At 37.5% G+C, this 26,737-nt stretch overlaps 1 protein-coding gene across 2 annotated transcripts in view; it reads right to left on the reverse strand.

The window, feature by feature from the left end:
* Positions 1-26,737, reverse strand: part of WNK1 (WNK lysine deficient protein kinase 1) — a 119,713-nt gene that overhangs the window by 27,904 nt on the left and 65,072 nt on the right. The window contains exons 8-21 of one of the 2 annotated variants that reach the window (XM_081957880.1): positions 25,035-25,222; positions 22,925-23,179; positions 19,022-20,230; positions 14,691-14,762; positions 13,697-13,840; positions 12,716-13,180; positions 11,457-11,705; positions 10,725-10,825; positions 8,533-8,695; positions 7,826-7,942; positions 6,864-7,010; positions 5,364-5,421; positions 4,600-4,737; positions 2,005-3,413 (exon numbers count right to left, since the gene is read on the reverse strand). In XM_081957880.1, coding sequence (XP_081814006.1) covers positions 2,005-3,413; positions 4,600-4,737; positions 5,364-5,421; positions 6,864-7,010; positions 7,826-7,942; positions 8,533-8,695; positions 10,725-10,825; positions 11,457-11,705; positions 12,716-13,180; positions 13,697-13,840; positions 14,691-14,762; positions 19,022-20,230; positions 22,925-23,179; positions 25,035-25,222 — 4,715 coding nt within the window. The remainder of the gene's footprint in view (positions 1-2,004; positions 3,414-4,599; positions 4,738-5,363; positions 5,422-6,863; positions 7,011-7,825; positions 7,943-8,532; positions 8,696-10,724; positions 10,826-11,456; positions 11,706-12,715; positions 13,181-13,696; positions 13,841-14,690; positions 14,763-19,021; positions 20,231-22,924; positions 23,180-25,034; positions 25,223-26,737) is intronic. The other variant, XM_081957881.1, reaches the window with a different exon arrangement.

The raw sequence follows: 26,737 nt of genomic DNA on the forward strand, positions 1-26,737 counted from the left end.
GTGATTGAAGATCTTAAAATGATGATCTGGGGATTCACACATATGGGGTATATTCCTATACAAACCAATAGTCTGAAACATACTCTGTGTCAGGCCTGCAGACATCTTTTCTTTTGGATCTTTGGCCTGCCACACTTTCTACTTTTTACTATGCATTTTCTATTGTGGGAAAATGGGAGGGGGGATTGTAAGGAGTTACATACTATGTAGCCATAACAAAATTCTTTCTAGAAAATCAAGGTTATCCTGTCTCTGCATTTAATCAGAATTGGATGGGTGGAACTGCCAGCATGGCAGTGGGAAATTGGGCCATGTGATGGACTTGGGGGTCTGGGGGCAAGATCTTGAACTTTCAACTAAGTGGGGAAGCTTTCAAATTCAGGTTTTCCCAGATGTGCCAACATGGCTCTCTTAACAAATTGGAACTTTGGGCAATACTTTGCCTTGGACTCTGATTTACCTTTTGGGTGCTATTTGGAACGCTGACACTCTGGCTGAGTTTGTATTGGCAAAAAACTACCCTTCAAGGATAAACTGTGATGAAATGATTCGTTATGAATGTATATTTTCTTTTATGTACATTGAGAGCATATGCACCAAAGATAAATTCCTGGTATGTCCAATTACACTTGGCCAATAAAGAATTCTATCTATCAAAGGTTGTCCAGATTCCCAGGAGGAAGAGAGTACATTAGTTTGGCAAGATTTCTATCTATAGGTACAAAGCAACGAAGAAAATTGCTCAGAAGAATCTTAACATGTTTTCCTTGGTTACTGAAGCCTGACATAGACTCCTCCATCCTGTTGCGTTCAATTTCCTGGTAATTATTCAGTTCCAGGTCATTATAAATAAATGTGCCATTAATAAGAACATTTAGTAGGGAAATAGTCACATGAATGTAGTACATATGAACACTTGAAAAAATTATAGCTTATAGTAAAGAAACCGGATTAGTTAGCAGTGGCTGTTCTGGCAGTCTGGCATCATTAGGAGAGAACCCTGTAGGTCATATAGCAAGAACCTCAACTGACCTCAAGCTTACAACTTCCTTCCAGTTATCCATTGACTTTGCTTATCAGAAACCAGGGAAAGTCACAAATTATGATCACATGACAGTGGGACACTGCAACGGCCCTAAATATGAGAGCTAGTCATAACTACCACTTGTTCAGCACCGTCATAACTTCAGAAAGTCACTGAACATGGGAGCTGTTATGCAAGAACCATTTGCAATGAGCAGCTGTTATTTTGGGTTATATCTGTGCGTCACGCACATAGATTTTATTTATTTTTATCCCACCTTTATTATTTTCATAAATAAATCAAGGTGGTGAACATACTTAATACACCTTCCACCTCCTATTTTCCCCACAATAATAACCCTGGTGAAGCGAGTTGTGCTGAGAGAGAGTGATTGGTCCAAAGTCACCCAGCTGGCTTTCATGCCTAAGACAGGATTAAAACTCTCCGTTTCCTGGTTTCTAGCCTGCTGCCTTAACCACTAGACTGGATTAGCTGAGGAGGCAGATATATAACTTTACAAAGTACACAGCTCTGATCATATTTAGTCGCCATAGCCATATGCCTCCATAAATTTATCAGGTTTAAAGCCATCCAAGTTGGTAGGTATCACAGTATTTTGTGGTAATTTATATAATTTAATTATGTGTGATATTGTGAAATACCTTTTCTCCTTATCAAATTCCCTACCACTCCATTTAATTGAGCAAGACAAAATTTTATTATGATAAGCAGGTAAAATTTTTCTCTATCCCCCTCCTTTCACTTCACTCATAACTTTTTGTGTCTACTGTTCCTCTTTTGCTTTGCTTTTCTAAGCAGAAATAGTAATATAAATACTAACATTTATAATATTTAGAGCAAAGAGCTAGAACGGATGAACCAACGCTAAGAAACTTACAAGGAAAGCATCGATAAATATTTAGCAGGCTTTTCATTTGACGCGATCTGAAATGCTTTGATCAAAATACTGGATTCCTTACCGAAGTCCGGTTAAGAGGTGGCTTTGAAGGAGGCGTCCCTGTTTTAGTTGTCGCTGTTGCAGGGCAGCACGTCACTGAGACGGAACTAATTGGGGTGCCAGCTTGTCCTGGAGTGGTAACTGGTGTCATGACAGGAAGGCCTGTTGGACCAAGCACCAAACTTGCTGGTGGTATAATGGTACTTGCAGTGGATGGCACAGGCTTTGTGGGTGCAGCAGTAGTACTTGGTAAGCCAGGAACGGCTGTGCCCTCCATTGCTAAAGATGTTTCCAGGGACACAGAGGGGTGAGCTGTTCCAATTCCACCATGTTCGCTGAAGAGGGATCGTAGCTTTTCTTCCAGGGTTTTTATGTCATCAATGCCAGGTGCTTTGGGCTGGGCGTCAATATCCCCTTCTAGACAATGAGTATGAGGTTGATTGGGTAATGGAGCTGGTTGAGGCTGACTGTGTATCAGAGTCTGCTGGACAACAGGTATATTAGCTACTGGCTGTGCCAGTGGTACGGCACCAGGCAAAGGGACCTGGGGTAATACTGGGGTAGAGACTGCACCCAATGGTGTTGCAAAACTAGATGAGGTAACTATAGGTGGGATGGGTAATGGCTGTACCACAGGTTGCTGGGAGCTGCTGCTAGACGTACCTGAGGCTCCTGTAGAGAGTATTGGTACAGAAACATGCACAGGTACTTCACCTGTATGGCACAACTGTGGGTTTTCTGATGCCTGTTCACTTTCTGATCTTGGTTGCAGCACACTAACCACTACCACTTTTGTTAGGCTGGGAACAGAAGTGCTGGTGTTCAAGTGAGAAGACTGTGAAACAACGCTCTGGGCCATAGATACAGGAACTGTTTGAGATGTTGTTGAAACAGCACTGCCAACTTGCTGGGAGGGCACCGATGGCACCATGACACCCGATACTGTAACACTAGGCCCTGTTGTTGCAGCTTGTGGCAACGTCAGGGAAGCAGGCGTGCTAATACTAGTAACAATTTCTCCAGTAGCAGAAGCTGCCTGGACTACAGAGGTGGATGAAAATGAAGGTGCACTGACACTCAAAGCTACTCCACTATTTAACTGTGATCCAGGCAACACTGGTGGTGGAGAGCTTGGGACTGACAATTCTTCACTTGTTGGAAGCCCTGTTTCTGTGGGCTGAGTTGCCGATAAAGAAATACTAGCGGAGGGAGGGAGTGACGCAGAAGAAGCAGGTACAGTTGTAGATGGCAGCCCATTGGCACCTGAAGCTACAATAGGAAAAGGAGGCACAGCTTGGTTAAAAATTGGGGGAGCTGTGCTAGGTCCTTCAGTGTGCTGCATATGCTTGAGATCTGAGAAAGCTTGCTGCAGACTGAGTGATGATGCAGAATGCGAGAGATTCATCCCAGGACCATGAGATGTGGAAGCAACTGAAAGAAAAAGACACAGTCAACTTATTCAGGAAAACTTACCAACAGGCACTGAATGTAATGCTAAATGCTAGTTAACGTAATTTGCACTTCTATAATCCTTATTTATCAACGGTATTTGGAACCAGAATTTGTGTTACTAAGCAATGAGGTCATAAAGCACAATGGGTGACTCTGCTTCTTAGCAGTCCCATTACCATTGTTCTGTGAATCACAGCGGATCATTAAGTGAGGTCTTGAGAGGACCACAACTTCCAACTTTCAGCTGGTTTCTCCATTGGCTCTGCTTGTGAGAGAAGCTGGCAGGGAAGGTCAAAAATTATGATCATGAGACACAGGCACTGCAATGGTTGAAAATCCAGGTCGGTTGCCCACCCTCCAGAGCAGGGAGGGTCAAACTTGCAGTCTTTATGTGTCACATGCTGGCCACGCCCACGCCCGATTTAGTGAATGGGAAAAAGTCGTGATACACTATGTGATGCCGCAAGTTTGATATCCCTGTCCCAGAGTCTGATCACATGACCGTAAGAGTGCTGCTACAGATGGAACTTCAAAGACCACTCATAAATTCAAAAGGTCGCTGAACAAGTGGTCATTAACCAAGGACCACCTGTACCATCGTCCTAACAAACGAGTACAATAACTTATGATAAATTAATCCAATTCTAAAATTAATACAGAACGTGGTGTGTGTGTGTGTGTGTGTGTGTGTGTGTGTGTGTGTGCATGGACACAGAAAGCAAGCATAGCCTAAAGCAGGAATATGTGACACCAATAAACCACTGAATACTATTACCAGTTGGCCCTTGTTTTTAAAACTTGGAAAACAGCTGGAAATTCATGACAGTTAATATTTTAGATCTTTCCTATGATCACATTTTGATTGTATTTAATCTTAAAATGTAATGTGATTTCATGAACAGATAAACACAATTGTTCGGGTTAGCTTTAGACAAGAAAGATTAAAAGCCCAATATAGATAAAAATGGCACATCACATGTCAATAGTCATTCAAAGAGAATCTTTGAAGATGCTCTCAAACTCTAGCTAAGTATATCTGTGAAGGGTGGATGTTTAGATCAGGGTAATTTACACCATTTTTGATTAAAAGAAGCCCAATTAAACCAAGCCTACGCTGGAAAGTAATACAAACAAACATTTTGTGTAGGAATGCTATTTAACTTACTTGAATCAAAAAGCTCATATTCTGATGGAATGGAAGTGAAAAATTTCTGTTCTCGCAATCTACTTTCTGGTACAGGACTGACAATAAATCTTCTTCCAGCAGAATGGACTACCTGAGTAAGCGAATTAGGAGGTACACCTAAAATAACAAGAAAGAAAGAAATTGGTTATAGCTGTGCAATTAAATGCAATCCAATTTCTAATTCAATGCAATACATGTAGTCCTCATATACGATGACAAATTGTATTAGGATTGTCACAGCTAAGCGATGCAGTCGTAAAACATGACATCCTGTGACTGCACCACTAAGAGATGACAATCTTGGCAGTCCTAATCATCACTGTAACCCAGTGACAGGTGGGTTATTAAACAGGAGGTGGTTGATGCTATGAGGGAGTATCACGGGGTGGGGGGTGGGGTTGAGGCAGTCCATACACGAACTAGGGAGCCAAGGGAAACAGGTTGTGGTGCCACAGGAGCACAGGGAGGGCACGGGAGCTTACCGGAGTGACATTCCCTGCCAGCTTCCCATTAGTTTTGACTGTGGGAAGCTGGCGGGGAAGATCACAAATTATGATCATGTGCTGGAACAGCTGGAACTTTGAGGACTGGTTGCAAGTACCACTCGTTGCAGCCTCAAACAGTTTCTGAATGAGCAGGAAGTAAGCAAGGACTAACTGTAATGAAATAGGTGATTGAAACCTTGCAGTATTTGAGATAAAAATTACCAATGCCAAATCATAGAAGAATTTAACGGTACGTGCCTATTTTTTGTGGCATGGAAGAAACAGGATCCGGTTGCTTGAAGTCTCCATCCAATTTCTGTAACAAAGGAAAATCTCAGAATTATAGTCATAACAGTTAATTAGTTAAGCTAAAATGTGTGTTTGTGTATCTATGTATACATTTGATTTCTATCTCACCTTTCTCTGTTTGACTCAAAATTGTGTACTTAATGCTCCTACCTCCAATTTTCCCTAAAACAACAGCCTGGGAAGTGGGTTGGGCTGAAAGAAAGTGACTGGCTCAAAGACAGCTGACCTTCATGCCTAAGGAAGAACTAAAACTTACAGTCTAACAAATTATCCACTACACTAATCTGACTCTCCATATTCCAGCTACCCTGTTTCCCCCAAAATAAGACCTTCGCAGATAACAAGCCCAATCAGGCTTTTGAGCACATGTGCTAAAATAAGCCCTCCTCCGAAAATAAGCCCTCTCTGAAAATATTGTAATACAGCAGCAGCCATGAGGTGACCATGCTCGCCGCTCCTGCACCTCAAAAATAATAAGACCTCCCTGAAAATAAGGCCAAGCGCTTATTTTGGGGGTCAAAAGAAAATAAGACCCTGTTTTATTTTGGGGGAAACATGGTACTTATAATATTTGTTACCCCAGAAAAGAAACTCTGCTCACTGAAATACGCATATGTTCAGTTGTAAATATTTTAATTAATTTATCTGATATTTTAGTAACTTGCTTCTAAGTGTTGTTAAATCTGCAAAAACTGTATCTTTAGATTTATTTATTAAATCTATACACCGCCATTCTGGACAGCTCCAGTGCAGGTGAAAATTACTGATTTAAATAAATACTAAAAATCATCTAATCATTGAAAGTTTGATGTAACAAAAACATTTCTCAAATGTTTCAATTTTCAAAGCAACTTTAGTTTCCTCACTGGCCTTCTCCCTAGGCACTTAATTTGCTTTTTCGGTTTGCAACATGGACAGTAAATAAAAGAAAATGGCCATTCAGTTAGTTGGAACAATAGAAAATGAGTTGGAGCAAGGGACATTCTATCATCTTTACTAAAAGACTGGTAAGGTTCCATCACATTTCTCTTTTCCCTTAATTGTTTACAGATGGGTACTTTAAAACACATTATTTAACCTTAAGATGGACTAAATTTGTAGGTCTCCCTTCCTCATAATCTCCCCTTTCTGTGTTATGACATCTTAAGTCAGTGTTTTTCACCCTTCAGAAATTTAAAATGTAGCTGGAAATTCTGAGAGTTGAAGTCTACACACTTCTAAACTAGAGGCTATTTGCCACTGACCATACTTATGCCCATATTCCTGCCTGTGGAAACTAAGCAAAGGACAATACTGCTGGGAGAGAAGACAGAGACCCACAATTATTGATATGATGGTTCAATTTCAGATTATAAATATCTTTTGTCACAATTGCTTAGAAAAAAATGAGAAGAATAAATAGGAGAAACAATTTAAGATAAATGCTAGTACATCAAAATCAACCCATACCTGGTTTTGAATACCATCCATACTTTGATCGCCTTCTGCCTCCATACTAGGATCTTCATTGAGCATTTCATCTGCCTTTTCTATAATATCTCGAACCTGCTCAACAAATGAATCTCTCTCTATTGCCAATATGAATTCATTTTGCACCTGCATATAAAATTGGAATTGCAGTAATTACAGAATTGCTACAGGATGAGCTTCTGGAACAAATTGGAAACCTGTAAAAGATGCACTGCACAGCATTCTAGGAAACACACTTTCTTCATCTATCTTCTAGCCAAAAAATGGCAAGTGATTTTCAACTGTACAATTTGCTAGTTGAATTGAGTATTAACAGAACTATAATTCTGGACATTAAACATCCAGACAACTACTATCTTGAGTTGGCAACAGTTTTCTGTATCACTTTGCTACCCATTTCTGATCACGTGGATTTTTGCAGCTCAGTGGCAGCCCTAGAGCCAGATATGTCTATATTTGGCATAGAGCTCTTCAACTGTCACTTTTCATTGCTCACTATAAATCACTATTTTAATTTCTTCTCCTTTAAGGATTAACAAGTTTAAAAAGAAAAGAAAAGCAATACAAACATATTAAACATTTATTATAAATATTGCTCTATTTTTTTGCAAACACACACTAGTAATGACGGGAAAAACCTTGTCACTAAACATAAAGCTATTCAGTAACATCTGATTTAAGTATTTCAAAGAGTTTGGCTGTTTGCCAAATAAATGATAGCTTAGAAAAAAAAAGGCAATAATCCCTGCATCCAAATTTTGATTTAACCATTTTCATACAAAAAAGCTGACTGTTCAACAGAAAGTAGTAACTGCAGTAGCCTCGGCATTACAGATTTTAGGAGGAAATGTACCAAAATTAAAATTTTGGAGACAGAAAACTGATAGGGTAGATTACTAAAACTAATGCTGCTAACAGTGAACTCATATCAGCTGTTTTACCATTATAGAAGCGATTTCCTCTGGATTGTCACCATCCAAGTCAAATTTGAAAGTAACCATTTTTCTGTTGTGTGTTTCTAGCTGACATTCCACAACCCGATCACCTTTATTTGAAACCTGGAAAAAAAGAATGGCTTTCAAAATGCAAACTGAATATAGAACATCAACTACAGACATCCTGAGCTCAGTTATCTAGCGCAGTATTTATTAACCAGTGGTGTGTGGTAGTTATCTAGATGGGACACAATCTTTCTAGCTCAGGAAGTAACATGCAGGAGAGAAGCAGAGCCATCAGTCTAAAGTGCGCTGAGAAAAAGAAAATGAACAGTCTAACAAAACAAGAAGCCTACAGGAGATTTAGGCTTAAGGGTTAAGACAAAGTAGCATTTCATGCACAGATTAATTGGGCAACAATTAATGGAAAATCTACCCGCACAGTGACAAATAATTAGCTTTCACTATTTTACAATGACAGCAGTAACATCAACAGCACTACTGCAATTGTATATATTTGTAAATCTTACAATATAAGTCATAAAATGTATTAATAGGATATCTTTGAATCTCACCCTCCCCTACCCCTTTGGAAAAAGTGGACTCTTCATTTCTATCTTGGTGGGAACCAGTTTCTTTGACAGAGTAATCCCAAACTACTTAGTGCTATATTTCAATCAATAAAATATGTATTACTTAAACAGGTAACTCACATTAAGAATTCTCAGTTTGGGACGCGTAGATTTCTCATGTCGAGAACGGCTGCGTACTGATTTACGATAATGTCGCTTTGTAGTCCTCCCCTCATGTCTACCACTAGATGCTGAAACACTTTCATTGCAATCACTTAAGCCTGAGGCAACATCTGAATGAGCACTAAAAGAAAAAGAAAAAAAGATTAATTAGCAATATTAGTTAGCAATATTTTCCATTTCACACATGAAACTGCTTTTACATTCTTATTTTCTTTTCTTTTTTTAGGTAGTTATGGGGGGGGGTGTTCTTTTTCTTTATTCAAGTATATTGAGTATTTAATCATTCTTTTCCAAAATAATGATGTTTGAACAATAGCAATATATAGTTTACATATAATAAACTATAAAGTAATATTTAATGCTTTCCAAGAATTGTTATTTGTAACATTTTAAAAGATATTTATAACTTTTTAAAAGATTCTAGTTTTAACAGGCCATGTCATTCTTGTTAAAGCAAGTGATCAAACAATGGAAAAAATATATTGTCATACATATAACTATTTATATTTGGGAGGGGGGGAAGATTTTTGTGTTTCATACTGAATAAAATACAAACAGTTCTGAATTATTTAACAAACAGGAATAATGAGAACTGTAAATAAGCCCCCCCCCTTTTTTTATTCTGGGTAGGTTCAAAATTTAGCCATATGTTAGAGTGACTGTCATCAATAACCCAATCAACAGAAATCTGGCAGAGATCATAAATACTGTCATTAATTTATTAATGAATAAATCTTACATATGTGACTCTATGTTATTGTTACTCTTTAAAACTCCAACATCAAAACAAGGAAAGCAATATCTTAAATTGTTTTTGCAATCTATAATTACAATAGTCCAGCAAAGAACATCATATGGTATAATTTACTATATAGTACAACTATGGATCCTAAGAGCAGCAAAAATCCTTCTCTAGGTGTTAAGCTTTGGTGCTGGCACCTTAAAGCACAAGTGAAGGTGTTTGGCTACTTGCCAATATTGCTCAACAAAGCAAAAAGCAACAGTAAACAAAAAGCAACATGCTCGTTTGCATTTAGCATGAGCTCTCAACAACAGTCTACTAAAGCTAAGTAACAAAGGATCTAGACCAGGGGTGTCCAAACTTGGGAACTTTAAGACTTGTGGACTTCAACTCCCAGAATTCCCCAGCCAGCTGGCTGGGGAATTCTGGGAGTTGAAGTCCACAAGTCTTAAAGTTCCCAAGTTTGGATACCCCTGGTCTAGACCCAATGTGGCTGGGACCAGAGGTTTAGCCTTCTGAACTTTCAGACTCATGCTGGAGCCCATCCTCAAGGAACATCTCTCTTACCAGAATGTGTGAGAGTGAAGATCTGAGGATGAGCTCTAGCACAAGTCTGAAAGCTCAGAAGGCTAAACTTCTGGTCCCAGTGACCCACCAAAATTGGAACTTCCCAAATTATTCTGCGACACATATATATTTGTCTTCATTCAATAAAGAAACTATTTTACGTAACTTAGAATTTATAACCTAACATTATTATTAGCAGTGTTTCCTCTGAGCCTAAACATGTGATTTTTACAACTGCCATTTTCTCCAACCACCTTTCCTCCTTGCTCCATCGGTCCTAGCCAAGAGCATTAGGGACAGAACCAATACCTGCAATGTCAACTTGGAAGCATATTTAAAAAAAGAGAGGGGGGGAACAAACCCTCAAGCTAATTGTGACTCAGAAATTAACAAACCAAGGAGGACACTTAGAACAGACTGGAATAGCCTAATTTTGTTTTTTGCTCAGAACAAAATCAGAATGTTTTGTTCCAGCACTAGGATGAAAACTCAGGAGGTGGGAGTTTTGTTTAAAGAGCAGAATAGCGTGCACCAAAATGAATATATCTACAATAGACCAATAAATTATAAATACTATGAAGTCTTCTAATGTATGATATCATCTACTTTAAGAAAGATTCATCTTCTTCAAAAGTAGCAGGAAAATTATTATTAGGTTATTATGCTGAATATATTGGGTTTTTGCATGCTCTAAATATTTAAGAAAATGTATCCCAATTTGAAAAACACAGTTTTAGTTTACATACAAAATTAACTCAATACATTCTCAAATCTTGAGAATAAGAAAATCAGATTCTTTGTTATCACAGCTGTTTTTCCAAAGCAGTAGCTTACTATTTACCTGTCTATTGAAGAAACTAAAGGAGTTGATTGTGAAGGTTGCTGCTGTATGGGAGGCTGAGGCTCTGGAGGTGCAATCTGCGTGATTCCGGGAGTTGTACCCTGCAATGAGAAAAATGAACATTCAAGTACCTTCTTAAACTTTTCTTTTAATCTGACATAGTAGTCCAACCATCTATGCAACTAGAAGCTTTGAAAAGCACTCTCTCTACATCTTTTAAAGCATCTACCGGTAAGTGAATTCAAACTGTTAACTTTCAGAGGGTTTCTCGTGCAAATTCAAGAAGTTCAACCATGAGATTAATGTGACATCAAAGCTTGCCATGCAACCAGAAATCTTACTTAGCAGAATGTGCAACAGAAAAGCCAATGAAGAATGCAAGGGGAATTCAAATCTCTTCCATTAATAACAGGGCTGCAGAGAAGAGTTCTGAGGAAAGTTTTTTTTTTCCAGGTACTACTGAGAATCTGTGTCTTATTTAAAGGGCATTACTAGCCAGGAGAGAAGTACTAGCAAGTAATTTGCATCTGGGAGGCCCACTCACTTCCCAACAGCACAGCCAGGGGCAACAAGGTTTCCACATTGGCATCACATTCTGTTGTAAGAGAAATTCATTTGAAAGTTAACATACAATATTAGCTGGAATCGGAAAACGAGACCGGCTCTATAACTGATGCTTTGAAATTCAGTTTCTAAAGCACATTCCCAACAACATGCAGTTCATCCATTTACCTCTAATGCTGCCTGCTGGGTGGAAGCAGACTGGGGCACTTGAACCTGTCCTCCTAGACTGCCCAAAGAAACTAAAACACTCTGTTCCATGTAAGGCTGCCCTACCGCAGCAAGATAGCTTGGCTGAGCCAATGCTTCTGTGGGTAAAGGAGGGGACAATACTGCAGAAGGGAGGCAAGCAGAAGCCACAGAAGAGGAAGCAATATTTGAGTCTCCAATATACTGTGCTGGTAGCCGAGGTGGGAAGCCCTGTGACAAATGAGGAAGCCATGTTAGCTTATTTTAGCGTGACTGGTATGAAACAGTATGAAATAGGCAAGAAAGGAGAAATTGCAAGCCAGGTTGTTAAAAGTGTCTTTTTTGCCCAACCACCATTTTAGACTTAATTTATTTCAGAAGCTCCAGAGCATATTGCCTTAGGATCAATTTTACCTTCCAAGCCACCATGCAAGCCTGTATCTCTGTAGCAAACAACTACTCCTCTTTGAAAGAAGAGCTTCGGCTACACACTCTTAAACCTCAAGATGAACTATGCTACTCATGGTAAAGATTTTTTTTAAAAACACCCTCTACATTTCATTATCCCCACTCCAGTTTCTTTTTTTTAAAAATTCTACAGGTGTGTTTGGCAAAATATGAAGCAAACAGTATTTTCATAATCTAAAATTAGAGAGAATATGCTGAGCATATGTTCACAATGTAAAAAGCAACAGAGAACATTACAGAACAAAAAAACCCAACCAAACAAAAGTATATTGTTTGTACTCCCATTAGAGCGTACCTTCTAGGTCAAAAGGTGAAAACTGAATAGCCAAAATTTCAAAATAATAATAATAATCATCATCATCATCATCTTAGTAATTTGTCACTTTCTTCAAGCAATTCTAAGGAAGCATCTGAATTATTACACATCCCCGGTTATATTTAAGAATGAGATAAGACACGGAATTTAAATAGTAATTTTAACTTTTTTTTAGACATTAGTAGCTGCCTTTGCACTATTAATTAATAAATGCTACTTTTTAAAATAAAAGCATTACTGCTTTTTTTTTTTTAAAAAAAGGTCCAGTTTTTAGACACAGATTTAGCTTTATATCAGAAGATTCCTATGTATTCCCATGTATGATAAACTATATTTTCCTATTTATTCTTCTTCCATGTAAAGCAGAGCTCCTACACGCAAGATTTTTCATGGAAATTAAAACATTGGGGAACTGATGAGATTACAGAGGGGGACTTTTGCTTGATTCCCAAAATACCTGGTACAGAGCATCTGTAGCTGGAAGTGGAACTTCAGCAGTTTGTCCCAGAGTAGAAGGCAATCCCATGGACTGAACACCTGGCTGAAGAAGCTGTGGGAGCACCTGGCTGGACAGCTGAGCCATAGGCTGCAAGTGAGTTGGAAGCTGGCTAGGGACAACTGTTGAGCCCACAGGAATAGCAGTTGCTGCAGCAGATGTAGCCAGAGTAAGCAGTGGCTGGTTAATGCCAGCTGCCATAGAAATGGCTAGAGATGGGAAGCACGGCTGAGCCACAGACACATGAGGTGCTGGCATGGGCATCTGAGAGGCCGAGAACTGTGGAAGAAGTGGTGGTTGTATGGGCTGTCCCACTGGGAGGAAATGAGACATGGCTGGGGCAGCTGAAGGCTGAGCAAGGGAAGATGCTCCCAAAGGTAACTGTGATTCACCCTGGATGATCGGCACTGTTTGGGAAACAGGAAGCTGGGGAGGTAAAGAAAAATAGAGATAGGGTTTTAAGAAGCAGGGTTGCAGGAAGCGTGTTCTTACTGCATTAGTCCAAGAAAGAAAAAAAAAGTTACATTTTACTTAGTAAGGGAGCATAAAAATATATTTGGTAAAACTAACAGGAAGGTTTCTTAGCCAAGAGTAAAGGAGAAAGGCATACAGGAAAGAGCATTTTTAAGGAATGTTCAGTATGAGATTATTGGGCTATTGGTTCCAATATACTCTCGAAATTATACATACCAAAGACACTCTACATTTTTCTCAAAAACCAGCCGATTACATAATTTTAGATCATGTCCAAACTCATGCAGACAAGTCTTTCCCTTTCATAAATCGACGTTCCTTTCAATTTCATAATCAACCATTATATTTTTCCACACCGCACATATCCTGTTATCTATAGTCCGTTTTTTTAAAAAATCCACATAAAAGGAAAAATCTAAACTTTAGACAGCCTAGAAGGTGGTTTAGAAATATCAAGCTGTCCTATACCTGTGTCCCAGCAGGTACCTGAGGCATAGGCATTACTTGTGCTTGTTGTGTTACTGGCTGTAGTGGAGCAGCTCCGGTGGAAGCTGGTGGCTGTGGAACTTGGTATTGCCCAGTCTGCTGAGAGGTGGTTGGCTGTTGTGTAGTCTGAAATGAAGACATGAAATAAAAATCAGAGAATGAATTCAGAAATATTTCATTTAAAAAAAAATACTCAGTTTGGAATAAGTGTGCCTTCTGTAAGCATGGATTCTATGAAGAGGAATCGTACTGACACTAAAATAAAATGAGCAAGTTGTAGTTTTCAAATACTCTTGGGCTACAACCATGATCAGCCCAAGCCCTCAACATTGGGAATATTTGGAATTGTAAATCAACTTTTATTCTAAAATACAGTGTATAGGTTGGACAGCTATACAATTTGTTTTGTTAACCAATAAATTTTGTTTGGACGCTTACATTCACAGCCAAATAGAAATGGAGGAAAAGGTCCTCCTTTCTCCTTTTTCAATTTAAGAGCTGATTAGCCAAATTAGCCAGCTTTTGATTTAGTTGAAATCAATTATTGTTCTAAACACTTGTCCAGCATTCAGTTGTTTTTGCTTGCTAGTCCTTGCATCAAAACTATCAATGTATGATGCAATGACGGCTTTTATCTGCAGAACCTGATGCTAATTAGGACTGAAAAAGCTGAGAAAGCATGACGGGTCCAACTCTCCATGTTGGCTTCTATGCCAAAGTAAAATGAAAACACTAAAGCAAGAGTGGAGTTAAATGGAAAATATTTCTGCCTCAATAGCAGAAAAATGTGCAAAACCCAGAATGTCTGGTTGTTACACCAGACCAATTGCTAAATTTATGGTATTTCCGCAAGTATATCATTTTTTAAAATCTAGAGCATCAATCCAGAGGAAAAACACTGAAAATGCTATGAAAACACTTTGAGGGATATCACTGAATCTACAAAACGATACAGCTAACTATCATTCATCATTACCAATTGATTTTGCTGCAAAAGTTGTGATGATGCGCTCACTGATGATTCATTTGAGGATGGCTGCCCTTGTATCTGCATAGAAGGGAAAGAGAATCAGAATCAGACTACTCATCAATTTCAGTATTGGGAACATTGAAACAATAATGACCTAAAGTAATAATTGCCCTGAAATGGAAAAGCATTTTATTTTAATCAACTAGGACTGTGCGGTAATCCCAAATATCTAAAAAGGACTTCACAGTGCACCCATCTGCAACACTTTAAAGCAGTTGCATTTTTCCAGTAATCAAACTCAGTTACTAGTATTATAAGAATGAAATATGTGTTTGGGAGTGTGTGTGTGTGTGTGTGTGTGTGTGTAGGGGGAGGGGGTTAATTAAAACCAACCCAAAGGAGCCTGTGCTACATAGGTACACACGCTCAATTTCTACAGGAAAAATGATGCCGATCTCTATTTTGAAAGTTTAATTTCCCTACAGTTTTTCAAAGATTTATATCTATCACTCAAGAAGACAAAATGCTGAATGGTATTTAGGTGAAATAATGGTATTTTCTAGCCAAATCTAAGCAAATCCAAGAACCTTATTAGAAATTTCACAGAGACACTGTAAGAATCAGCTGTTTTTTCAGAAAAAGCACCCATAGCCAAGGGTTAGTAATTTCAAATTTTGAATGAGTAAGCAAGCAAAATCAAAACAACACAGTTATGAATGGATGTAAAACTGGAATGGCAATGACCACCTTTTGCAATCATTCCCATATAATGAAATGTGTATTATGTATTGGACTGCATCTCAATATATAATGAAAAACAAATGTTTTCAAAGAAGGAAAAAACAATTTAGGTTTTAATACAAGAGTGGGCAAGAGAGAAAAGGGTTGGAGAGCTACACAAAAAAAGTGGGTATTTTTTTTTAGCTAAGCTGAAAATATAGGAATATACGGTAAGAATTTTTATTAAACAAGCATAGTGTTCAAAACTTCATGTTAAGGGGGAAATATGGAACACAGTTCTGGAGCCATCCTGAGGGGGGAAAAATACTATTGTCTTGAAATGGCTTGCAATATACACCCTGATAATTATGTAACCATCTTGAAATGTTCAGAGTACAATTTGCTTAACTGTTTATATTTTCATTTCATTTTCCAAGATTCTTAGAAACCTCTCCCCCCCCCCCAAATCACAGATCTTATTAGAATCACAAGAAATAGCAATAAGGTATCAATCAATAGTACAAAGTGTTTAGATAGGGACAGATAATGTTTTGGGGCCAAGGTATCTGCTTGAATGTGCAACTTGAATATACAAATATATTACACGTATTTATATTGGTTGTAACCACGTAGCAGTTTGTAAGGTAGTGTTAAATTAGAACAGTATTTCTCAACCTTGGCAATTTCAAGATACGTGGACTGAACTCCCATCCTGACTGGGGAACTCTGGGACTTGGGAATCGACACATGTTTAAGTTGTCAAGGTTGAGAAACACTGCATTAGAGATTCTACCTTACATAGAAAAGCATGAGAATGCTTGAGGTAAAGCTGCCTCTTGGTTCTACTTAGGGCATGCTGCAACAATGTAGAAAAACTGGTACGATTCTTACCCTGAGCAGATAGATAACGTTACACAGATACGACCAATACTGGTCATGCAGTCTCCATGTTCTCTTATCTTATTAAAAAGTGTTAGCTGAAAATCACGATTGGTCAAAGGTACAATAGAAGAAGATAAATGTCTGGCAACTGCCATAGCCTGTGCAAAATGTTTGCTTGGAATGTGGCGAATTAAATGGTAAAGAGTAAGCTTTCATAAATAAAGCAGAACAAATAATTGCATGTGTGCGAAAATAAGAGAAACAGGAAGGATATAATAGATTAAAAAGGAAGTAGTCTGATACTGTATGTGGAATTGCTGAATGCATGCGGAAACATTTTATGGAGATTCTAGGTTATCTAGGTCGCGGTTGTTTCAATGGTCCCTTTTCAAGGAAAAACAAAGGAAGTCCAGTTGCCTTTTGAAAAAGCACCTTTGGGGCACGCAGGAAACGGAAAGTGTGAGTTTAAACATGTATGAAAGGGCTGAAATGTATATCAAATGCATGAATTGGCATCATCTAACATGGAATCATATACAGGTGATAACTGCATATCACAAATGTGAAAGATGGTAATGGAGGAATCAGGGATAGCTATAGAAAAATAGTGTAATATTCTGAATTAATTCAGTGTATTAAAAAGAATCGTGTTGGGTGCAATGAAGGGATAGATGGGAAGAAAAATATAGCAAAAGTGTCTGGGCTATTTGAAAACCTGAAGATATTGCACTACTTAAAAAAAGAATGGTGTCAAATATGTGGTTAAGCATATCTACTCGTGCATGCATATATGGAAAAAGAAGGAATCAACAAACGTGACTGTTTTGATATTTATGATGAAGGATGAGATAATTAGTGAAGGATGGAAGGAAATTAAATATCCTGAATGTAGGGCAGATTTATTTATTTATTTTTGCTGAGATCAAGATTGGATCAGGGAAAATAAACATTTTTAAAAGTTGGTGTTAGGGGCAAATATCTGTAGCTTGGGTGTAGGATGAAAGTGGAGGTTCATTCTCTGAGCTTGTGGGTTGGTTCCCAAATGTTTAGTTACCAGGCTAGGTAACATTAATGTATTTTAAAAAGTAGTAAATAGTGATAAAAACAACAGAAGAAAGAAAAAATACAAGCCCCATACCAAAAATGGAATTGAAATAATACACAATTTCCCAATAGAATGGCTAGCAAGCAGATGTAAGGCAGCGGCCCCAAACCTTTTGGGCACCAGGGACCAGTTTCGTAAGAGAGGGTTTTTCGCGGACCAGAGGGGGTGGAAATTATTATCTATGTTTATAATTTTGTTTTATGTATAGTTTTTCAAACAGCTAAAGATTGTATAATTCACATATTTTATTGCGATATAGTTCCTTTATATGGGTTTTGATGTCTCATTGTCACAGTTTGACCACATTGATCAGCAATTAATTTAGTTTAATCATGGAGAAAGAGGAGCAGACTCTCATGTGTCAGTACTATTACTCCTTATGCATATCTTCAATGGGTGCCAATTATGGATTGGGGTGTAAAATTTCTTAAAATGTTTAAGATGGGGGAGGAAGGCAGAATCTTGGAAAATGGAAAACAAAATTACTTTCTTGTTGAAGTGGAGAATTTTATATTTGAATATATGTACATAATATATCGCTCAGCATCTAAAATTTCATTAATTTGCATGCATGATACATCTATGAAAATATCATTTGTGCAAAGTAATCTAATTTTAGATGCTGAGCGATACATTATGTAATCCAACTCATATTTATTTACAGGTCAGACACATATTGTTTATAGGTAGTCCTTGACTTATGATCGCTTAATGACCGTTCAAAATTATGACGGAACCCCCAAAAGCTACTTACAACCTGTTTTTTGAAGTTATGATGCAAGAAACCCCCTCCAAATAATCATGTGGTTGCATTTTTGGCACTTGGCAACTGACTCCAATTTAGGGGCATTGGCAGCATTCTCCATTCACATCAGTGTGCCTTGTACTTTTTGCCAGTGTCTCAAGTTTATTTGGAGATTCTGACAAGAAACAACCATTGGAGAAAATTGATTTGCCTAATGACCACGGCGTTTGCTTAATGACTACCACAAAAAATGTGGTCCGGTCACATGATGCTGTGACAATGTACAACCATAATTCCAGAGTCAATTATGCCTGTAAGTTAAGGACTACATGGATTCACAGCACATTTATTTTACAAAGTTCAAAATATCTGGATGTTCTGTATAAACACATGTGAACCCTCATTTCTGTTGATTTTATACTAAGCAATCATAATATACAATCTGAATAAGGAAATACTGGATTAATGTTTTAATAAAAATGAACAAGAATATTCGAGTGCTCCTAAGAGCTCTCAGAACATCCAAACTTCCCAGATTTTTCATTTTCAGATGGTGAAAAGAAGCTGTAAATTTCACTTACCTGAGCTTCCAAACTCAGCTTCAGATAAGTAAAAAGACTTTAATGCAATGAATAACACATAGCCTATTACACAGCCCTACAATCAAGATTTGCTTACAACCAATACACCCTACCCATAATAGTCCCACTGAGGATGTTCCTAAAGAGATAGGACTAGAATGGTTTCAACAGGCAACACATTCCTGGAGAAACAATTTGTCCTTCGGTACCAGAGTATCTTGGGAAGGGAGAAAGGAATCTTATACTATAGTGCCAAGGTAACGCTAAAAACCCAAGAATATTTGGAAGCATTTGTACTGGTAACCTGAGAATAGAATGTAGATGATCTTGAAACCAATGCAGAGAGTGCATGTTCAGATGAAGTTCCCTGTGGAAAGTGGATGAAGATCTGTGAATCTGGCAATACCTTCTGAGCCATTTGGGAAGCAGAAAAAGATAAATCTGTGGCATATGATACAGATGTCCCAGTCGGAGGGGGCGACAGAAAATCACCAGCATCGGAAGAAGTTAACTGTGATGAGTCACTGGAATACCCTGGGCTACCATCCAGCCAGCTCTGGAGAACAGAACTGCCTCTACTCATCATGAACTCAGAACTCATATAATTACTCTGTTCCTCTTTTACAGGCTGAAGACGAACAGGCTGTAAAGTTCTTTGAGTAGACTCCTCCTGGTTAAAATCTGTGAGACGAGTTCTATAAACACACTGAGATAAGGTTGCACTTTCTCCTGCAGTTACACTGGGGGTTTGAACATGGAACTCAAACACGCTTGTTTGGCCATCCCCATTGTGAGAGAGTATAGCAGGTGCAGAATGTGGAACAAAGACTGGATGAAAATTCATCTGCATGGCGTCTGCGCTCAATGGGGTTGATGTGCCGGACCCTGGCAATAATGGATTCATTCCAGAATCCAATCTCAAATTTTGAATTTGTCTTGCCAAAAATGTCTGCCCTGTCTGATATTCGAAAGCAGAATTCTGAAGAGGGCCACCTTGTACAATTCTCGGTTCAGGAGTTTGCAGCAAGTTTGGCTCTGTTCCTTGAGCATTATAGGATAGTGTCTCATAGTGTTCAGGCAATTGAGATTGGTAGTGCATGCCCATTAAATATAATGCTTCTTGGGTCAACATGTTTGTAGCATCTTCCGAAGTTGCTTGTCCAGGTCTGTAATCATTCAAGGTGTGAGTCGAGTTCAACACAGTGTTAGCCTGAACGTGTTCTCTTGTGGAGTTATGAGCAGTTGTGCTCATTGTCGCTAATGTCTCTGGTGTCCAAATTGTTGGACTACCACCAGGGAGAAGTAGATTTTGAGTGGTCTTGAACAAGGGCTGGAGATGGCAAGTTTGGGCTTCAAGGACAGAAGTACTTTTGCGCCGTTGAGAAATGGACACCCCCGAAGGACAGGTGGGTGGTGGTGAGAAAGAGCCTGGCTGTTCATGAACGGTAGAAAAAATTACTTGGGAATCTAGGAATGCTGGGGTTCCCCCATACCGATGCATCATGGACTGAGGCTGTATTGACATGAACAAGACAAGTAGTTCAGACATTACAGAAATATATCACCATTTCAGCTCAATAAATGGCTCTCTTTAGTAACCTTATAGAATGGCTACACATAGGTCATATTTAACACACAAAATGTTTTGAGTGTTATACAAATCCATTAAATACATCCATGGCAGAGGCTGTTGTCTATAGGAATATTTGCTTTTGTTAGAAGCCGTTTTTCCAATCATCTTTTTATTAAGATACATTTTGCTAGATTTGCTTCAAAATCATCATTTCTCAATACATATATCTATATTTTGCAATACAGTACACCTCCTGAGAAATAGTTGTCTAAATAGGAAGAGACTCTGCTTTTAAACAGCAACAAGTTTAGAGATTATTCATTGTTTTCACACCTCCAAAACCTAGTTATAACAAAGGGATTACATTTGTCAAGTGTTGCACTTTATTATTCTAGAATGGGTATGTTATCTCTTATAAAATTCTCTGTTAAACACATTCCAATATGATTAAAATGCTTGGTTTTTCTTTTTTATACTAATAGGATCAATTGAGACCATGTTATCAAAATTCAAACTGTTCTGGAAAAGCAGCAGCAAATTCTCCTATGACATAGAAAAAAAATGTGGAGTGACAATTAGTCTTAGTCTTTGGGAATGGAGGAAAATGTTTTCTTGTACTGTAGGAAAGTGATTCTAATTTCCTCTCCTTAGCTAAAAAAATAATTTCAATCACTTCTGTATGTTGCCAAGAAAATATATCCAGGTAGTAGCAAGACATTGAACTTGAATCACAAGAGCTTTACTTTTACCTCCAGTTGCCACCCAGAGATTAAACAAGAAATCCATTATTGTTCTTAACTAAAATTAAAAACACCTAGTGCATAAAATACTGCAAGTAGCCTTAGGGCCCAACATGGCACAAAGGAACGGGGCTTAAGGAATAGGAAGCTTCTAACCTTCCTAAAGTCCATAAATGTGAGTCTTGAGAGTAATTTTCTTTAGCTCCCATGATAGTAGAGTAAGCAGTTGCTTCCTGAATAGATGAAGCTTAAAAATTGTTTCTGCCTTGTTCCCATTGCCTACATGAAGCTCTGCTTCTTTACTGTATCTAGCCAAATACATACATGATTTTAGCTTCTTCATAAATGACTTGAAGTTAGGCGTGAGCAGTGAAACCGTCAAGTTGACAGATAAAACCACTAAAGATATGCTCTTGTCTAGTAACAAAACATCTGCAAATAACCAAGCTCAGACAGCACCCAAGACACAACAGTTACAGGTGAATATTATTCAGGTAATTCAAGCAAATGGTCCCGAAAGTTATCCACGCAGTGAGTAAATTATTATAGAAAATATATTTCAGTACAAGTAAGTTTAAAATGAAGTATTATTTGATTTAAAAAATGATCATGCATCAGAGGATTAATAATATGGTAGTTTGTTATAGGTCCTATTTGTTATAGATCTGCTATAGAGGTAATGTTCATTATCTTCCATTTCCTTTGGGAATTTTGATTAGTTTAATTGCTCCCCCAATTGATTTAATAAAAAAAATCCAAGTATCTTGTTTGAAACTGAAAAAAAGAAACTTTGATTTTAGGTTTTGACGATTAGAATGATTTTGCAATTAAAGAATTGGCTTGAAATGGGAAATATGAAGCAAAAGGTTGATGCTGTGTTATGTTTAGAATGTACTGTATCAAAGAAAGTTGGAAGTTATTTTTCTCTCTCTTTCATTCTACTGTCTTTTCTTATTTTTCCAATATTTGTTTCTTCTACATTTTTGTCTTATAATGAAATGTAATAAAAATGTATTTTTAAAAAATCCATCTTAGGAAAAGGAATACACATACAACAGAACACATGTATACACCACTTATATAACAGTTAAGTCTGCCGGACCCTGTGAATTAATTTTGTAATCTTGTTGAAATATATGTATTTGTATTTCTATTGACATTTTCTTTTGTTTTTGATATTTGGCTGCAAATTTCTGAAGGTTTTTTTTGTTTTTGCTGTTTTACTGTTATTGTTAATCACCCAAAGTCATTTATTTGAGATGGGCAGCCATGTACTGTAAATTATTGATTGAACAATAAATAAATGCTACTTTCAGGATTACTAACATATAACAGATAGAAACACCCAATCGACTGAGGCAAATTCTGAGAAAATGTTAAGTTGTACTATCCTAGGCTAGTGATTAAATAGAAGCTGCTAGGAAATCCAGGACTGCAGGGATGTTTTTAAAAAATCCTGAAAAAAGGAATGATAAACCATTTCATATTATGCCAAGAAATGTTTTTCACTCCTCTGTATGTCCATGAATCACCACAAAAGTGTCCAATTATTGATTTTGCAACTACAAATATTTTTTTTAACGAATAAGCAAAGTTGCAATTATAGAATCCACAAATAATGAGAATCAACTGTAGTGTTATTATCCAAACTGAGAAAACCTTCAAATGTTTTTGAAATAATACCATAATTTTCAGATTCCTCCTATAAATTATGTGATACATTTAAGCGTTTTCCCAAAGTTTTGATCAAATTAATTTCTAACTTCAGGAAGGAGAGGAATTAGCTTTCCTATAGCACAGAGTAACCATGGTGTCTTTTTCATCCCAATCCAATACTAGAAGCCAGGATGTATTTAGTGGTAACTTATCTTAATGTGTCAGGAGAGTGACATACAGGGCTGACAAAGAGGGAAGGCAGGCTGGAGCGCCGTTGGTTGCGTGGAGAGGTGATATGCATGGGCAGGACACTCTCCAGGGCTTTGGAAAGCTTTTCACCAAAAGTTTCCTGCGGGGTAGTCCGAAGATAGGAAGAAGACAGAGGTGCAGACAACGCTAATGGCAAGGTGGAAGGAGAACTGGGAGGGAGCGGGGAGGGAAGGAAGGGGGAAAGAGTGGAAGCACAAACTGACATGCTACAGCCATGTTGAGGCTAAAAAAAACAAAAAACAAACACAAAGAAATGAGCATAAATGACATGACTAACGAGCTGAAACTCAGGGAGATAATCATAGCAGAAGACTGATTATAACTGACAAGGTTACCAAGAAACTTGACAGACATCACACACAAAATTAATATGTGCACCTTAGAGGCCTTCAGGTTTTCCTCTGACTATTAAATTCCACCAAAACTAAATCTACAACAAAATAGTTAGCAAACAGTGGATGTGGAAAAGAGGCATCTGCTCCAAGTTCAGGTCTCCATTAGGATGTTGTGTTTAAGGGATCCATTAGAGGTGTACTCTATTTAGGCATAGAAAACAAGCTCTTAATGAAGAAGATCTCTTTCTTCCAGGTGTTAACAATTAAATATTAATATAACTGTCTCTAGTTGTCTCTCTCCCGCCTTTCTTCACTTCAGTTGATTCTTTTTGAACTGGAATGGCCTCCTAAATAATGCCTTGCCAGGATCTCTCTACAACTTTATTCAACTAAGAATTATATGACACAAAATAATGATTCACATTATAACCAGCACATGTTCAGACTTTAAGATTAAAAACAAATTTGACAACTGAACAATATGGTAGAAGAGTTCATTAGAAAATAAAGATACTATAATCTGCTTACATTCCCAAGGTAGATGATAATTTACTTAGTCAATTGAACCAAGTTAACATTTTTTTAAAAAAAGTTATGTAGTAGCTCTTCCAGAAGCCAGTATTTTTTCTTCTTGCCAAACAGTTTTTTAGGTTTTTTAATTATTTTCTTCCCAAGTCATCTTTCCACTGAGATTCCCTCAAAATTGTAACTTCCAAAACAGACAGAATTCCTTTTCTCTCTCTCTTGGAAATCTATTTGTCATTTGAAAATGGCTCTTTCAGAAGAACTATTAGCATACCCTTAGTATTATTTATGATTACTGAACCTTGAAGCACGACGTGAAGATTGTTTAATGGGTTATTGTTTAAACAATATTTTTGGAATGGAATCAGTGGAACTAAAATTATGTATACAAAACTTAAAGCTAAAATGTTGCATTTGGATTAAAAGGGCACAAAGCTTCATAAGTGCATTTGAAATGTATGGCAATGTTTCTCTTCTAGAAAAGGATTACCTTCTCTAACTACCTGCATCAATATGATATAAATAAATGTATGATTATCCAAATGTTGCAATCTTTTGGCTATGGGTCAGATTCTACAACCAGTTATAATTTTTGCCAGTACATTAAAAAAAGTATAATGAATAGAATAGGAGGTGAGATCTTCTAGAAATTCCCCAATGTCAGCTCTGAAAACCCAGCAGAGAAAGATACAAATTATAGGGTAACACAAATTGACACATGAAGTGGGAAAGGTAACTGTGCCCATAAGCAAGTAAAAGGGAGCTATAAATAAATGGAGACATAAGGTTCACTTAAAACTGAAGTGGTTACATGCAGCATTCTATAATGGTTAATTCTTCTTACCTTGTTTAGCTGCAATTGAAAACTTGCAACACATTTATATAACACGTTTCATAAATGTCATCGTTTAGTCAGAGACTCCATCCCATGATTTTTATTCCACCCACAATTCAACAACGCTTGAACCTGAGTACAGTTTCAAAAACTCTGTGTGTGCATTTACTGCCAGTAAGCAAATGTTTCATATTCAGTTCACTATGCTTACTTTCAGAACATTCCTATTTCAAAGCAATCTTAGGGTAAGCAACAGGCTTGCGCACACAGTCTCCTATATTACCTATGATTAACCTCAGACTGAAAACCTGAGGTCTAAGCCCACCCAAGAAAATAGAACAAGATTCTAGGGTTCTTGCCATTCTGCTTAATGTTGTGCTTACCACCGTAGAGGTCTGGTATCCTCCAGGCTGTTGTGACTGTGGCTGGCCAACAGGAACTGAATATCCTGAGGATGGAAGCGTTGGAAGAGACTGTTCGTGCTGGGAAGTGAAGGAAGTCGTCTGCTGGCTACTCAAACATGATTCACTAAAGAGAGATGAACCCTGGCCACTATCAACTGTGCCATCAGCTGTAAAACACAATATAAATATGATTTTTAAATACAGGTTCATAATTTCATGGCAAGTTCAAGCCTTGTAAGTGCAAAGAACATTCTCATTCATTCATTTATTCTCTCCGTCCCCTCTCCCCCTCCCTCTCCCCCCCTCTCCTCACTTAATATGCTGAAAGTGATGTGCTGAAGGAAGATAGTGCATAGAAACTGAATTTGCATTCTCAGGCTGGATGTTGACATTGAAATGTTGACACTATTAAGTCTTATGTAATTATTACATTTTAAATAAATTACTATAATTAAAATTACAAATATTATCCACAGTTTTAGTATTTGAAATTATCAGATGGAGTAATAGTTTTCATCTAAGGCAATAAAATCAATCAGGAAAAATTGTTCTTAAAAATTATTTTAATATTTTGGATTTCTCTATCTACTTTTCAATATACAAAAAATGGAGGAAAAGTGTTAATATCCCCAAATTTTTCAACATCAATTCTACAGAGATATTTTTATTATTATTACTATAGTTTATCACACAGTCAGCCAGATATTTACATGGTATCTGGCATTTTTTGTCCACCTAGCGAGTCCTTCCCAATGACCTGGGTGGGATAGGCAGATGTTATTCTTTGATGGCATTAAAGGTAGCATTGCAGGATGCAAACTATTACTACTATGGTTATGATCATTTCCTTCAAATCATCCCGAATAAAAATAATAGCATAAGATTTCTGCCAGTGGGCGTTTGAATTTTTAAAAAAAACGTTTGTTGCAATTCAAAAACAAAGTAATAGCAAGGAGATACACAATAATTCTCCAATAGTGATTCAACACTCTTCTTCAACTCCAGGGAACTATTTTTAATTATAGTCTTTAGGCAAGTTTACTAGGAAATATTTTTACACTTTATTCCAATCAAATTAGAGAGCAAACCCAGACACCATTCCTTTTGTATCTCAGGGACTTTACCTTAAAGAAGTCTGTTAAACTTTGTGTCTTCCCTACCCTGTCAGAGCCAGTAGTGGAACTCAATATACACGTGTCTGTTTCTGTGAACTGGTTATATGGTGCCTTCGTTTTCTTTTGTATTGGCCTATTTCAAATTTTGTGCTTCTGGTGATCCTTTTTATCTTGTTTTTTCTTTCTTTCTTCTTCTTTTGGTAAACTGGTTGTTAGTCACACAGAGTTGTATAGTTATGATGATAGACAGAATCTCACAGATAACAGTTACCTGGGCAGTACTAACAATTTTGTTTATGGTATAAAAGTCTATCTTAAGATCAGAAGTTGTATCAGGCTGTTTAGAGGTGAGCTTCATGGACTTGGGAGATAATTGTAATTGGGAGGAAAATAACTGAGATATCAATGTGTAATTTCCTCTTTTGATCTTCTTCTCACTTATATAATTCTAGTCATTTATCTGCTATTTCCTACAGCTTTTGTGTGCCGCTGAAGGATGCCAAATAAGCCAAAAAAGAAATAATAGATTTTGTGTTTCTGACATAATTATAAAAGAATACACCGCTT

The sequence above is a fragment of the Natrix helvetica genome (assembly GCF_964273705.1).
Source record: "Natrix helvetica genome assembly, chromosome: 6".
Classification (NCBI taxonomy): Eukaryota; Metazoa; Chordata; class Lepidosauria; order Squamata; family Natricidae; genus Natrix; species Natrix helvetica.